At 46.6% G+C, this 14,458-nt stretch overlaps 1 protein-coding gene across 4 annotated transcripts in view; it reads left to right on the forward strand.

The window, feature by feature from the left end:
- Positions 1–14,458, forward strand: part of Myo5b (myosin VB) — a 295,975-nt gene that overhangs the window by 196,519 nt on the left and 84,998 nt on the right. For all 4 annotated transcript variants that reach the window (XM_029547256.1, XM_029547258.1, XM_029547257.1 and 1 more), the window contains exons 13-14: positions 6,256–6,378; positions 7,307–7,390. In XM_029547256.1, coding sequence (XP_029403116.1) covers positions 6,256–6,378; positions 7,307–7,390 — 207 coding nt within the window. The remainder of the gene's footprint in view (positions 1–6,255; positions 6,379–7,306; positions 7,391–14,458) is intronic.

The following is a 14,458-nucleotide window of genomic DNA, read 5'->3' on the forward strand; positions in this document are numbered from 1 at the left end:
GAAAGGGAGTTTCCTTTCCAGAAGGGTGTCCTTGAAGCACTGCCTTGGTGCACACACATAGTCCCAGCACTCAGGAGGCTGAAATAAGACAATGACTCAAGTATGAAGCTAGCCTAGACTAAAGAGAGAGTTCAAAACTAGCCTAGGCTAATTACTGAGACCCTGCCTCAACAAAAGAACCTCTCCCACCCCTGTAAAAAAGTAGAAAATAAGTCTGGCAGTGGTGGTGCACTCCTTTGATCCCACTCGGGAGGCAGAGGCAGGCAGATCTCTGAGTTCAAGGCCAGCCTAGTTTACAGAGTGAGTTCCAGAACAGCCAGGTCTACATGGAGAGAAACCCTGTTTGGGGGGTGGGGGAGGGGAGTAGAAAATATACCAAATCCTGTAGCTAGCACATTTGTAGTTCTTAATTTTTTGGGTGGCAGGGAGAAATTGGGAGGCAGATGTCTCACTCGGTAGCCCAGAATGGTCTAGAACTCTCTTTGTAGCTCAGACTAGCCTCTAACCAATGATGATACTCCTGCCTCATCCTCCCCAGTGCTGATACTACCAGCATATACCACCACACCAGGTTCTCTAAATGTTTTTAGCATCTCTATGCAGACATGGGCTTTACCATCAAAGTAAAGCCTGCCTGGCAGAGAGGACCTCAGGTGTTTGGGGCTTGTCTAGGCTAGCCCAACATGAGATATTGTGGTGAAGGCAGGACAGCTGCCCCTGGAGTGAATGTCACTGGCCAAAGTCAAAGCCCAGGCCTTGTGTTTGCCGCCTTCTGGTAGCTCCCTCCTAAATTTCCTGAGCCAAAACCCAACTGGGACCATGCTTCCCTCCCCCAGGCCCTTGACTCCAACTATAACTCCCTCCACCAGCAGCAAACACCTATGCAAAAGGCAGCTCCAGGTTCTGAGGCCAACTCAAGCCTCTGGAGAGCTGGATCTGGGTAGCAGGCTCTAGTCAGACTACAACTCTTCACTCTGTTTCTGAGGGGGTTGGGGGGGGATGAAGGCCACACCCTCTTGAGGCACCATAGAGGAGGATTCTTTGGGGCTTTCTGTGAAGAATTAACGCATCCCAAACCAGGAACTCCCAGGGAAGATGGCCTTTCCTATCCCATTTTCTCACAGCCTGTCACTATAGCACCTCAGTGCTTCAGGACAATCTGTTCTGAGACTTGTGCAGTTGTGTGATGGTTTGCATGTCCCTTCGCCAGCAAACATGGCTGCTCTCGGGCTTCTCTGGCCGTGTTGTCTGAAGCTAGTACAGAAACCATCACACAAGGTACCAGGATGTCCAATATTGGTCCCAAGAGTAGGACAGCAGCCCCTGAGGGGACCCCAGAGCAGTGTTGAGTGGGGAACTGGTGGCTTCAGGGGCAGCATGTCAGCACAAGGCTGGTAACGGTCATAGAGAACACAGACAAGCAAACCATGGTCAGCAGCCAAAAGGATAACCCCTGGGGTTCCTGCCCTAGACTAGGGAGTGCTCCTAGGTTCCCCTGCTCTCTTCATTTGGAGGTACACATTCCTGGGATATTCTACTTGGAATCTACCGATGAGAACCTATATAAAAATAAAACTGTTTCAACCTCAATCACCACAATCTGTGAAACACAAAGTGTGATCTGCATATATGTCTTATGCTGTGTTTTAAGAGCAAAGTCCTCCAGAACAACAGGGCAGAGTTTACAGGGGCACCAGGGGCAGGCCCGGGGAGATATGCAGGCACAGACTGTGCATGGAGTCGAGAGTCCCACGTTAAGCAGAGGGGCACACAAGCTTGGGGCAGTGGAGTGGTATGGAAGGAGCAGGAAGGGAAAAGGTGCTTCCGATATTGAGCTGTGGCTGTTGTATTTCCACATAGGGTCTCACTGCTCCTCAGAGAAGGTTTGCTGAAAGGCCTAATTGCCCACTTACCAAGGTAGTGGGGATGTAGACTGTCACAATGCCAGGCAGTGCTGCCTGTAGCTTACTTAGGTCACAGGTGCAGAAGAGGAGGCCAGGTGGTCACTAAGTTAAGGAATAAGAGAAAAAGTGAAAGGACTTTACGCGGTGACATTGTTCTGGACATCAGGACTATGTGTGTAACCTGGAGAGTGGCAGCTGTGGGCTTTCAGACAACAGATGCTACTCCATTTCTCAAAATCACCCAAATGAGCCCTTTAAAGGGCCATATTTTGCTGTTTGAAAATGGAACATCAATATGTCAAAAGTAGGGGTTCTCAACCTTCCTAATGCTATGACCCTTTAATACAGTTAGTTCCTCATATTGAAGTGACCCCCAACCATAAAACTACTATCATCACTACTTCATGACTGTAATTTTGCTACTGTCATGAATCATAATGTAAATATCTGATATGGGACCTCCAAAGGGTTTGCAGCCCACAGATGAGAACAGTTGCTCTAGACTCTTCTGGGAGTCACCATAGCATGGCCTTCAGAGAACTGAGGGATTTCTAGACTCTTCTGGGAGTCACCATAGCATGGCCCTCAGAAAACTGAGGGATTTCTAGATTCTTCTGGGAGTCTGTCGTGTTGATGGCCACCTGGGCAACACGGCACCCCCGCGCAACCTGTGGGAGTCACCTCAGACATGTCCTTTACCCCCTTGCCTCAGACCCTCTGAGAAAGAATACTGAAGTGGCACTGAAGAGTTGAGCTCTGTGACCTCCATGCAAGAACACACAAAGCCAAATGAGGACCAAGCTAAGGGTGTGAGGCAGCCAGAGGGAAATCACGGTCAACCTCGGTCTTGGAGATGGTGAAGGAAGCAGCTCACAGCCGCTGCTTTTCATTTGGAAGTGTAGCCGTGGCCTTGAGAGGGTTCTTCCAAGTCATGCTCCATTGTGAGGGAGGCCAGGAGCCAGGAGGAGGTGGAGAGAAGACTCATCATTAAACCAATTTGGTTCCTTCCGGGGTGGGGGAGGGGGAAGCCCAAGCATCTGCAGTCAGATCTAGTCACAACCTTCTGCTCAACATTCAGGAGGCAGAGTCAGTTCAAGACTGACCTGTTCTACATAGAGTTTTAGGCCAACCAGACCGGGCGTGGTGGCGCACACCTTTAATCCCAGCACTTGGGAGGCAGAGGGAGGCGGATTTCTGAGTTCGAGGCCAGCCTGGTCTACACAGTGAGTTCCAGGACAGCTAGGGCTATACAGAGAAACCCTGTCTCGAAAAAACAAAAACAACAACAAAAAAAAATTAGGCCAACTAGAGCTACCTTGTCTCATAACACAACAACAACAACAACAAAAAGAGAGAGTGTGTAAAAGAAAACAGATAGGAGGAGAAAGAGGAAGGGGAGGGAGGGGAGGTAGTAGTTAGTGGTCATAGCACTTCTTCAGGACGGGGGCCTAGGGATGCTTTGGTGCAATGATAACTTGTGTGTTTACAAGGGACAGGTGGGAGGGCACAGGGAGGTGTAGGGTGGGACAACATAATGTATAAATAACCAAGAAAGCCATCCTTGTAGCAGTGCCCAGGGGGACAGGAACAAAAGCAAGATTGAATAAATGGTCACAGAGCCCTAAGTTGTCACCTCTGGTCTGCTGTCCTGTTGGGGAGGGGATAGGCTTTAGCCCCAGGTGATGGCCCAAGAAAGGATAGCTATAATCCAGGTCATGTTCAAATGCAAGATTTTCTTTCCCCCATGGCTGATTAAAATTTATATATGTGAAAATATTTTCGGAAAAATCTGTCTTTTTACTTGATCCTCTATTCACGGTTGCCTTAGACACTGTTGCCAGGCCAAAAAGCAGAGTATTGAAGAACACATGTCCCAGAGCCAGCCTTCCCTGACTTGGACCCCAGGCCTGCTACTTCAAGCTCTGTGTCTTATCTAACCTCTCTGCCTCCATGCCTTATCTCTGGGATCTGTATAAACATAATACCCAGCTCATGGGGAGATAGAGAGACTGCGCTGAGGCGGTGAAAGTGTGTTTGAACTATGGCTGTTATAAGCACCATGGACATTGGCTGAGAATCCTAACTGGGAATCCCAGCTGGCTGATCTCAGTTGGAGTGGGATGAGGAATGATGGGAGAGATGGATCTTAGTCAGAAAATACGTGTACACGTGACCTTGATGGTTGGTGCCCTCTGACTGTCCCTGCCCTTCTCAATTAGTGACTGCATAGGATCATAGGATTTTTCTCCTTGAAGTCCAAGTGCATTGTCAAGGGTTGCTAGCAGACTTCACCGTTTGCTTAGAAGAGCTTCTCTTTGTAGTTCTGTCTGGCCCAGTTTGGTCAGTCCCTTGAGGTCCTCCTTGCTCCTGGGCTCTGGCCCGCCTGGTCCTGACAAACCCCGCCGTGCTGACTCCTCCTTTACCCACACCTGGTAGTTCTAAAACAGAACTCTGGGAGAGGAGTATAAAAGGGTATATATAGAAAGTGCTGAATTAAATATATTTTATTGTCTGTCCAACACAATTAATAGCCTTCTTCAAGAAAGAGGGTTTCTTTCTTTGAGTCTCCTATACCACATGGTACAAGGGAACCAGTGCTAGTTACGCCAAATTGAATCTTGAGAAAAACCAGTTTGCTTACAAAGGACCTAAGAAGTTTGTTCTCACATCTGTAAGCATTTTCCCTTTTGGGGCATACCTTATTTACTGAGTAAAGCCCTTTTTACATGGACGCAGCAAGGGTCACTTCCAATCTCAGCTGGTCTGAAGGTACAGTGTGATGTCATGAAGGAGAGTCAGAAAGCTACCGAAACTGAGGACTGATGGCGTAACAGCATGAGGGATGTCTCCCCGGACAAGTCACTGACATCACTGGCCATTTCAACAGCAGGCGCGATGACTGTGTTGTTTTTCTTCCCCACCTCACCATGACCCTCTCTCATTCCCCACCGTCTCTCTGAAACTCTTCTTCCAACAAGCCCCCTCCTACTTCAGTCCCTTTAGGTATGAGTGTATAATGTGTGTGTGTCAGGGGGTGCTATTTTACTGGAACATCAGTGGCCACACCACTAAGGAAAATTAATCCCTCCACCCTAGCGCCTATATTAGCTGTTTGTTGACTCTAGGGAGAGATGGAGTTTTCTGAGACCCTCCCCCCATACATGATAGTGGGCCCAATCATCAGTGAGAGGTGGAGTCATGAGTCCCTCCTGCATACATGATAGTGAGCCCAATCATCAGCTCTCAGTAAGAGGTGGAGTCTTTTGAGTCCCTCCCCCATATGTGATAATGGGTCCACTCTTGTGTGGGTCAGCATGGCTTCAGTGAGTTCACGGCTGCAGAAGCATGTTACGCCAATCACTGTTTTGTGGCAAACCTCCAAGAGTTCTACACTTACATTATCTCCACCCTCTCCTCCAGGATGTTTCCCAAGTGTGCACACCCCCAGCCCATGTTTGTGTCATAGATGTCTTACGTATGGCTGGGTGCTGAACTGTCGCATAGTCCCCACACTTTGGCCATTTGTGACTCCATTAGCTACCACCTACTGCAAAGAGAAACTTCTCTGATGAAGGCCGGGGGCAACAGTAGCCTCAGAACGTAGTCAGCAGTCACTTGCTTGCTTTGGAAGCCATCAAAAGATACTGCCCTGAGAATTTGTCACATAGTGAAACCTCTAAGTCTAGATCTACATTTCGGGGACAGGGGATAGGAAAAGCATCACCCAGAGTGTGGCCAGAAAACAATTCTTAGTCCTTTGAGGGGTGGAGAAAGAGCTGAGACAGTTCTCGACTATGGATTTATTCTATGTAGTAACAGTATCTAGAAACTGATGGTAAGTCGTAATGGTATGCCTATGTGTATATGTTCAATTGTTAGGAAATCCAAAGAGGAGAGAGACAAGACCAGAAATGACCAGGAAAAGCTGAGTCAAAAAGGGCAGCCTGAGCCAGGGCAATAGCATGGATGAGGTAGGGGAGGGATATAGCCTAATTATGCCAGCATGAGCAAGAGTATGGTGCTGAAGGGGACAGAAGCGTCGTCAGACCACACCACAGGTGGAATTCTGCCCTGTGGCCTTGATGGCCCTCTTCATCCTTTCCCTGGACTTCTACTTTCCATGGGCTAGCTTGCCCTTTGAGGCTCGGTGCCCTCCCATGGATACCAGCTCACACACAGCCAGTCAGTGACCTTTTCCTAGCAGGAGTTCATGGTTGAGTTGTTGTTCTCACTGTCCAGTTCGAGTCCTGGCTTAAGAGCTGAACCCAGACTCCAACCCTCTGCCTGCCAGGATGCTTCCCTGCCTTGTCCTGCTCCATGAGACACTCTACCCGGTCTTGTGCTTCTCCAGGTCCCCAAAGGAACTGATCAGAACTGGGCCCAGAAACTCTACGAACGACACTCCAACAGCCAGCACTTCCAGAAACCACGCATGTCCAACACGGCCTTCATTGTCAACCACTTTGCAGATAAGGTAACCGTCTTCTTTGCTGACCTGGGACGCACACCTTAGGCCCACAGTACGTAGAATAAAGGGTTTCCAGACTAAGGAAGTTGGTTTTGCGAGGTCCAGTGACCTGAGGTTGAAGGTAGGTTCTTCTCTTAGGATTTCTTCCCCACCCTGCTCTGGGGCCAACCAGACTGTGGAGAAGACAAGGCACAAGCAGAGCCTGTACTTGTGCAGTTGCCTTTTACACGCATAACAGGTGGGGGCTGCTCTCCAACAGCAGCAACAGAGCAGAGTCTCCTGACAATGAGCCTGAGAAGAGGGAGGAGTGGAAACTAGGTACTAACACTGTTTGGATTCGTTCTGGAGCAGCCCACACTGATCCTAGCGATGGGCATAGACCCTGAACCTCTTTTAAGTGGATTTCTATTGAATTCTCTGGTGGTAATGTGCATGTAATTGCATATCCCGATTCAACACATCTGGGCCACGGTGGAGAAAATGCTTTCACAGAGCCCTAAAGAAGCCTTCTCTCATGGGATTTCCCTTTAAATACGGCATTTTCTTCTGCCAAATGAAAACTCAGTAGCCTCTGCACAAATCTCTTTGTATCACATTTGCCTCGATTCCTTATCTCCTTATAATACCTGGCTCGTGGGGCGGTACGGAGGCTGAGCTGATGCGGTGAAAGCTGATATGTTTGAACTATGGCTGTTATAAGCACCGTGAACATTGGCTGTAATTGTGAGGAGACTCCTAGCTGGGAATCCCAGCTGGCAGATCTCAGTTGGAGGGGAATGAGGAGTTACAGAAGAGATGGATCTTAGTCAGAAAATATGTATATACATGACCCATGTTCTCTTAGCTCTTTTAGAAAATACTATAGGTGAGATGAAGAGGCTGACAGAGACCCTGAAGCACTGACTTTTTTTTGTTGTTGTTGCTGTGGCCCCAGGTGGAGTACCTTTCAGATGGTTTTCTGGAGAAAAACAGGGATACAGTATATGAAGAACAGATCAACATCCTGAAGGCCAGCAAGGTAAACAAACAAACAAACAAAACTGGGAATGGGACTGGCGAAGTGGGGAAATACTTGCTTAGTCCTGTTAAAATACTTCCACAGGGCTCTGGGTTCGATCCCCAGCACCATAAAAAATAAATACATGGGAACTGCGTGTGGTCTTGCCTGTTTGCTGTCCCAGCACTCTGGAGGCAGAGGCAGGAGGATCACTGCAAGTTCAAGGCTAGGCTGATCAACATAGCAAGTCCTAGGGCAGCTGGGGCTAAATGATGAGATATACCAACAGATCGGGGATGGGGATGCTAGTGTGAGCCCCACTGTAGAGCACAGGGAGGCAGAGCTGTAGGTTTGTTAGTTACACTTGCTGGAGAGAGGAGAGCAGGAAGGTGTCTCTCTATTCCTAAAGAGAAAACTAGGAAAGACAGCATAAATGGAAGGACATTGGAGATGACAGCCAGGAGGATGCATAGGTGTAAGTTGTGGTGAAAGGTCTCCTGATGTTCAAGTCACCTCTCTTCTGTCTCCTACTTGCATACCTAAGACTATTTGAACATCTCTAAGCCTAGTGTGTGTGGTTCATCTCTATTGAGCCATCTGAGGGGCAAAATCTGAATATAATTGTATACAGGACCGGTATAGGACTATACACAATATTTTATTATAGCATGGCTTACAGGCTGTGGTCTGACTCATCTGCCAATGGCTGTCTCCCAGGAGAAAGTCCAAGGATCCAACACTTGTTTGGCCCATGATGCTAGATGTCTCAGCTGGTCTTCAGTAAGTGTCAGAGTCTCAGAGATATAGGCTCTAATGCTAGTGAGGAAATGGACTAGCCATCGAGAGGGGACAAGCAGGCAAAGGGCAAGGGCTTCCTTCTTCCATAGCCTTGACATTGACTGCCAACAGAAGGTTTGGCCCAGATTGAAGGTGGATCTTCGAATCTCAAACGATCCCAATCAAGAAAAATCCCTTGAAGGTGGCGTGCCTACCTGCTTTGGTTTGATTTAATTTCAGATGTAGTCGAATTGACAACCAAGAATCACGGTAATAAAAGGTGAGATTTCTAGGACATCTGGATCTATTTTGGAATATTTGTTGTCTCTAAAATTTCATCTGCTCCTTTCTCAGAAACGGAGATAACATGTCCATCTGCACCCTCGCCACACACATTTGTTAAGCACTTGCCTGTGAGTCACGGCCCCAAGCCCATATTTGCATTCAAAGATGAGCAAAGCTACATTCTTAGTGTCCCTGGATGAGCTGATTCAGATCTGTTCTGAAACTATGAAGGGGACAGAGACTCTCGGAGAGTCTGCAGCTGGGAGAGGCCTAGAGAACGTGAAGGGACAGGAAGTCTGGGGGGAGGAGGCACCGCCAGGAGAGGCCAGTGCACCTGTATTCCAGCAACTGATGCAGATGCAATGGTGCCTGCCAGCCTCGGCCTTTCAGGAGGACCCAGGAGGACTCTATAGGATTTAGGAACCTTTTTCTCAGACCATATGAGACCAACCTCACTGCAGGGCCCAGATAACACTAGGGAAATGACAGAATAATTTCTCTTTGTGATAAGCTTTAGAATTGTGACCGCAATAAGGAAGAAATGTAACAGTGGAGAAAGTACAGCTGAAGCCTTGACCCATGTGTTCAAAGCCATCCCTTTTCCATCAGGGATGTAGGGAGGGACCGAGTTATCAGCAGCCACTGTTGTCATCCCAGAATAGCCACGGTCAGGGAACTAACCACAGAGACAATCAGTTGGACATAAGCATGCACGCTGTTTTGGACCTCAACATCAGATTAATATCTTACATCTCAAGTCTGTGGCAGTTCGAAGGAGGTTTTCCATTTTTGACAAAAAGCAGGCATGGGGCGTCGTTGGTTCCTGCACCGGTCTTTCCCATGTTGCCTGGGAGTCCAAGAGGTGACCTTCAGGCATTAGAGCCTCTGTCATCTTGATAAATACATGATTTACTTAAATACAGTTTAGTTCTGCAGTTTTGACTTTGAGTGTCTCAATTTGAGGAATTCAGGGACGTCATGACCTAAACTCGCAAGAAAAACTGTCTGACAAGGCAAGCATTATTATTAGCTGAGAAGTTTTTGCCACTTAATTTCATTGAACAGCATCATTGAATATGTATATAGAAAAATATATAGACACATAGAGACAATCCCTGGAATCTTAGTCTAGGGAAAAATATACAGTTAGTGACTACACACAAATGTAGAAGGCTATGTGTGATTGTGATGGAGGATAGTGAAGGTCACCAAGAAGGTTTTATAGAGTGCAGTGTGTTGGGGGCCTCGGGGGCAGCAGTTTGCTAGGAAGACCTGCAGAAGTTGGATGTGGTTTACTTAAGATAACAGTTAGTGGGCTGGTGAGATGGCACAGTGGGTAGGAGCACCCGACTGCTCTTCCAAAGGTCCAGAGTTCAAATCCCAGCAACCACATGGTGGCTCACAACCATCCATAACAAGATCTGACTCCCTCTTCTGGAGTGTCTGAAGACAGCTACAGTGTACTTACATATAATAAATAAATAAATATTTAAAAAAAAATAACAGTTACTACAATACGAGATAAGAAAGAAGAGGTATATGGAGCAGGGAGGTTAGGGGAGAGCAGGTGTAAGCCTCCTAGACAGTTCTCCCAGTGAACTCACACAGGGTGTGCTGAATCGCCCCAGAGAAGCAAATGAAAAGATACCTAACAAAACGTTTGCCAGTGGGTGGTTACACAGGTACCCTTGGTTTGGTCTCATGAACTAAACACCTAGCATGGCCTAAACTCCCAGGTCAACAAAAGCAGATGTTCAACATGAACGATATTGTTTGCACAGTGAGCCAATCATGTCAGGGAATGTTGAAAACTCACCTGAAATCCAAGGAACCAGGCATCAGCCAAGACTTGTACTGCAAAGCAGGCATTGTTAAGAATGGAGGTCTTGGTCTTCACATGATGCTGTCTTGGATTAAACATACTAGGCTGGGTTTTTATTAGAAATTTAGCCACAAAAATCAAATATTATGGAGTTATATACAAGCCCCCCTCTAGTCCATGAGCCATCTTCTGATGGAGGCCCAGTCTGTGTTACAGCGCACTGGTGCGTCTTAAGGGATAGATGCATGCCTAGTCTCCTCTGACTTGGCATACATCACTGTATCTGGGTTACCCTTCCACATGAGCGCACACACGTTTTTCCTTTCTTAAATAACTCTTGGTAGTTTGCTATACTTTACAAATGAAATTGATACCACAGCAGGATGCACAACAGTTGAAAAGTTACCAAATTGCAGAGCAAAAACTCTGTGCTGTGTTTTTGGAAAGTTGCAAGCTCCCCTGTTTTACCCCAACCCCACTACCACGTTTCTGTCTCTTCTGCCAAGCCAGTGACCTTGTGACCTGATGCCTGGCACATCTGTTGTTGTAAACATTTACACATTCCTGTTTATTAAGCCACTCTCATTTTTAAAAAATAAAAAACTTTCGCTGTAGTAGCAGTCCTCTAGGGCTTAGATTTCAAGTGCATGCCAAAAATAGAACAATAAAGACGTTGAAACATTTAAGACCCCAGGACATACATTTAATAGCATAATGCCTATTCTTTTAAGATAAATTTTACTCTCTAATTCTCAAATCATTGTGGAAGTTCGTAATTTTATATCAGGTACTTTTATTTTATGAGAAGCTATTGGCTTTTATTCTTTGTGTGGCTTATCTGATAAGAAATTATCAGCTTGTCGAGAGTAATTAAGTGGTGTGAAATGAAGGAGTCCCACCTGTGAACTGGAGAACTCCCTCCTGCCAGCCACTGGGGCTTTTGCAGAACTCACACTGGGGAGGGGGATAAAGCAGTGGTAATGAGGGTGATTAGGGCCGCCTGTTACCCTGTGAAGACTTAAGATGGAGCAGATTGCCTTCTCAGCTATTACAGAGCTATAAATAGGGACACAGGAGATTGAGCAGGGGATGGGGGTAGGGCGGGCTTTTTAAAACAGGGCTTTAACACATTCATTTCTTTTAAACACTAAAGATGGCAAGTTTTCCCTCCCAACTTTTGCTGCCAATGAGAAGGTATGTTTTAGTGTATGGGGAGGCTTGGAGAGTATCTTAATGTTTACTGCTGTGAACAGACACCATGACCAAGACAACTCTTACAAAGACAACATTTAATTGGAGCTGGCTTACAGGTTCAGAGGTTCAGTCCATTATCATCAACGTGGAAACATGGCAGCATCCAGGCAGGCACGGTGCAGGAAGAGCTGAGAATTTTACATCTTCATCTGAAGGCTGCTAGAAGACTGGCTTCCAGGCAGCTAGGAGGAGGGTCTTAACACACTTACTCCACCGAAGCCACACCTACTCTAACAAGGCCACACCTCCTAATAGTGCCACTCCCTGGGCCAAGCATATTCAAACCACCACAGGGAGTGATCCTAAAGAGGACCCTACTTTTCCTCCAAAGATGTTTTCTTATCTGCTGCGTGTAGGTCAGAAGGTTAACTATTGTGTTGGAATATTATGTCCATGTGAGTCGGGCAACCTGGGCCATGGATCTAGATGGACACAAGTGTCACCATCTGTCCACTGCAGATGAAGTGGCCTCATAAACATTATGGATCAAGGGTCTCTGTCCAAAGCCTGGTGGTGTCCAGAATCCAGGCATGGGAGAGATTCAGCTCAGACTGGACCCCAGTATTCCACTCTGAACAAAGTGTGTGGTGGGGTCTCTGGAGCAGGGCCAGTAAAGAGAGACAGAGACGGAGGCAGAGAGACAGAGACAGACAGATGTATGTATAAAGAATTTGTGAAATAGTAACAACAGTTCTCATTCCCAAGAGTCTGAAAACCTGGTAGGTGACCACCCCTTGAGGCTAGTTGGAAGAGTCCCACAGTGGCTGTCTCACACCAGAAAGACCACTCACTCCACAAGGGCAGGGGCCTCAGCAGCCCCGATCTGGGTCCACAGCCATAAAGGGTTCCTGCCACATCCTTCGGCAATAATGGACCCTGGTTCCAATATCAGTAATGGAAGCAGCAGCAGGAAAGTGACAGAACAGCTCAGTGGCAGGAAGGAGAGCCAAGTGAGCAGAAGGGTGCTGCCCACATTTGGGGTGCATCTGCCCACATCAGTCAAGGTAGTCAGAACAGCTTCTGAACTGTTTCCCTACCCAGGTAATTCAACTTTGGGGCAAGTTGTCATTAAAGCCAACCATCACAATTTGCTTTTTAAACTTCATTATTCTTTTTAAAGATTTATTTATTTTATGTATATGAGTACACTGTCTTCAGACACGCCAGAAGAGGGCATTACAGATGGTTGTGAGCCACCATGTGGTTGCTGGGACTTGAACTCAGAACCTCTAGAAGAGCAGTGTTCTACATCTCCCACGGATGGGGCTCAATGGCCCTCCTTAATCAGTGCAAATCAGAGTTTCGGACAGATGCACACGGAGTCAGATGGGAATTGACAAACAGTCCCGACAGGAGGGAGCGTGTAGAATCTGAGTGTAACTTTTCAAATCGAGCATCAAACTTTTTATACAGAAGAACAAACAAGAAAAGCCAGGCAGGGCACATCTGCCAGTTACAGTGACAGCAAACAAAAGGATTGTATACATCAAGAGATGGCAGGGAGCAGGCTGCTTAAGAAGGGAGCCAGGTGTAAAGCTAGTCTATTATTAAACCCAATTCGCTAAGCCATTGTGTATTGCCTTGTTTTACTGCCCTAAGTAATCACTCTGCAGACTAGCCCTGAGCTATTCTAGCTCTGTTCTTTGTAATGCCTAATTAGTTTCACTGGTCTCTACTAGAAGTAAATTCAAATGTTAATGAATAGGTAACCTTCTCACTGAATTCCTACTGAATTCCAACCTCCTCGGCTTCAAGGATTTTCTAGGACATTAGAACACTGGTGGAGGCTCACCTATGATAAAATTCAATCTTTAAAGGCACTTATAATAAAATAATACTGAAAGAGAGCATACACCATACTAACATGGGGATAGGGTTTGAGTATACGGGTTATGAGAATGCCAAGGTTCCAGGAGGCTGAGTTTCCTTGAAACTCTTTGCCTCGTGAGTGCTTCCAGGCCTCTCGGCCTGTCAAGCAGACTTCACTGGAGTGGGCGTGGCATATGCCAAATCCCATAGTAGTTTATTGAGACAGTGCTTTATGGCCCATATGTTCTCGGTATCGTTAGTGTCCTCTACACCGGCTCTGGCTGTTGGAAAATGTGCCTGAGATAAGCAGACTAGAACTCCAGTTGATAAACCAATGTGTTCCCTTCCCTTTTCCAAGGCTGGGCTGAGTCTTTCTCGAAAAGCCCACTAAACAACCACTTAAAATCCTTTTTATTTAAATGTTGAAGATTTACTGCCTCCCACCAAAGTGTAATGTCAATCATGTAAAAGAACTAGCTGGAAAGGAAGTGCATTTTGTTATGCTTGCCTCGAGTCCTGATGAAGAGCCCTCTGGTAAAGCTGGTCTACTGTGTCCTTTCTCCATGTCACACGTCTGTGTAAAAGGAAATCTCTGTTTATTCTTATAAACATCAGTGAATAGGTGTGGTGCATGCAGCTGTAACTGAAATTTTCTTAAACTGTCAGGCAGCCTTTAAAAGGTATTTTCCTACTTAATCCCTTTGCAAACAGATTTGCCTCAGGTCTTTAAACTCTATATCTAGGCTTAAAAAGCAGAAGTTAGAGAAGCCAGTACCTGTGGGGACATTTCACATACAAGGCAAACAGGATGAGCAATGTGTTTGGTTTGTCTGAATGTGTTACCGTGAATGCTGTCTTAGGAAGGAGCAGTCTGTAGAAATGCCCAGGTGGACACCTTTCGGTAACTGCAGGATTTCTGTTCCTGGTCAGCTAGCTTACAAAGCAGGCTCTTCAGCAGCTGTGACAGCACAGTCAGAGCTTCTTCCTGAACTTGTCCAGCAGGGTGGGTGTTTTGTCCTTTGAGTCCCTTGTCAAGTTTTGATTTTGTTGTGACTTCAAGTTTGATTCTATTTGGGGAATTCCCAAGTCAAGTTCCTATCTATCTCAAACCCTCTTGGTGGATGGGTGAATAGAGGTCACAG

This window comes from Mus pahari, chromosome 15, assembly GCF_900095145.1.
Source record: "Mus pahari chromosome 15, PAHARI_EIJ_v1.1, whole genome shotgun sequence".
NCBI lineage: Eukaryota > Metazoa > Chordata > Mammalia > Rodentia > Muridae > Mus > Mus pahari.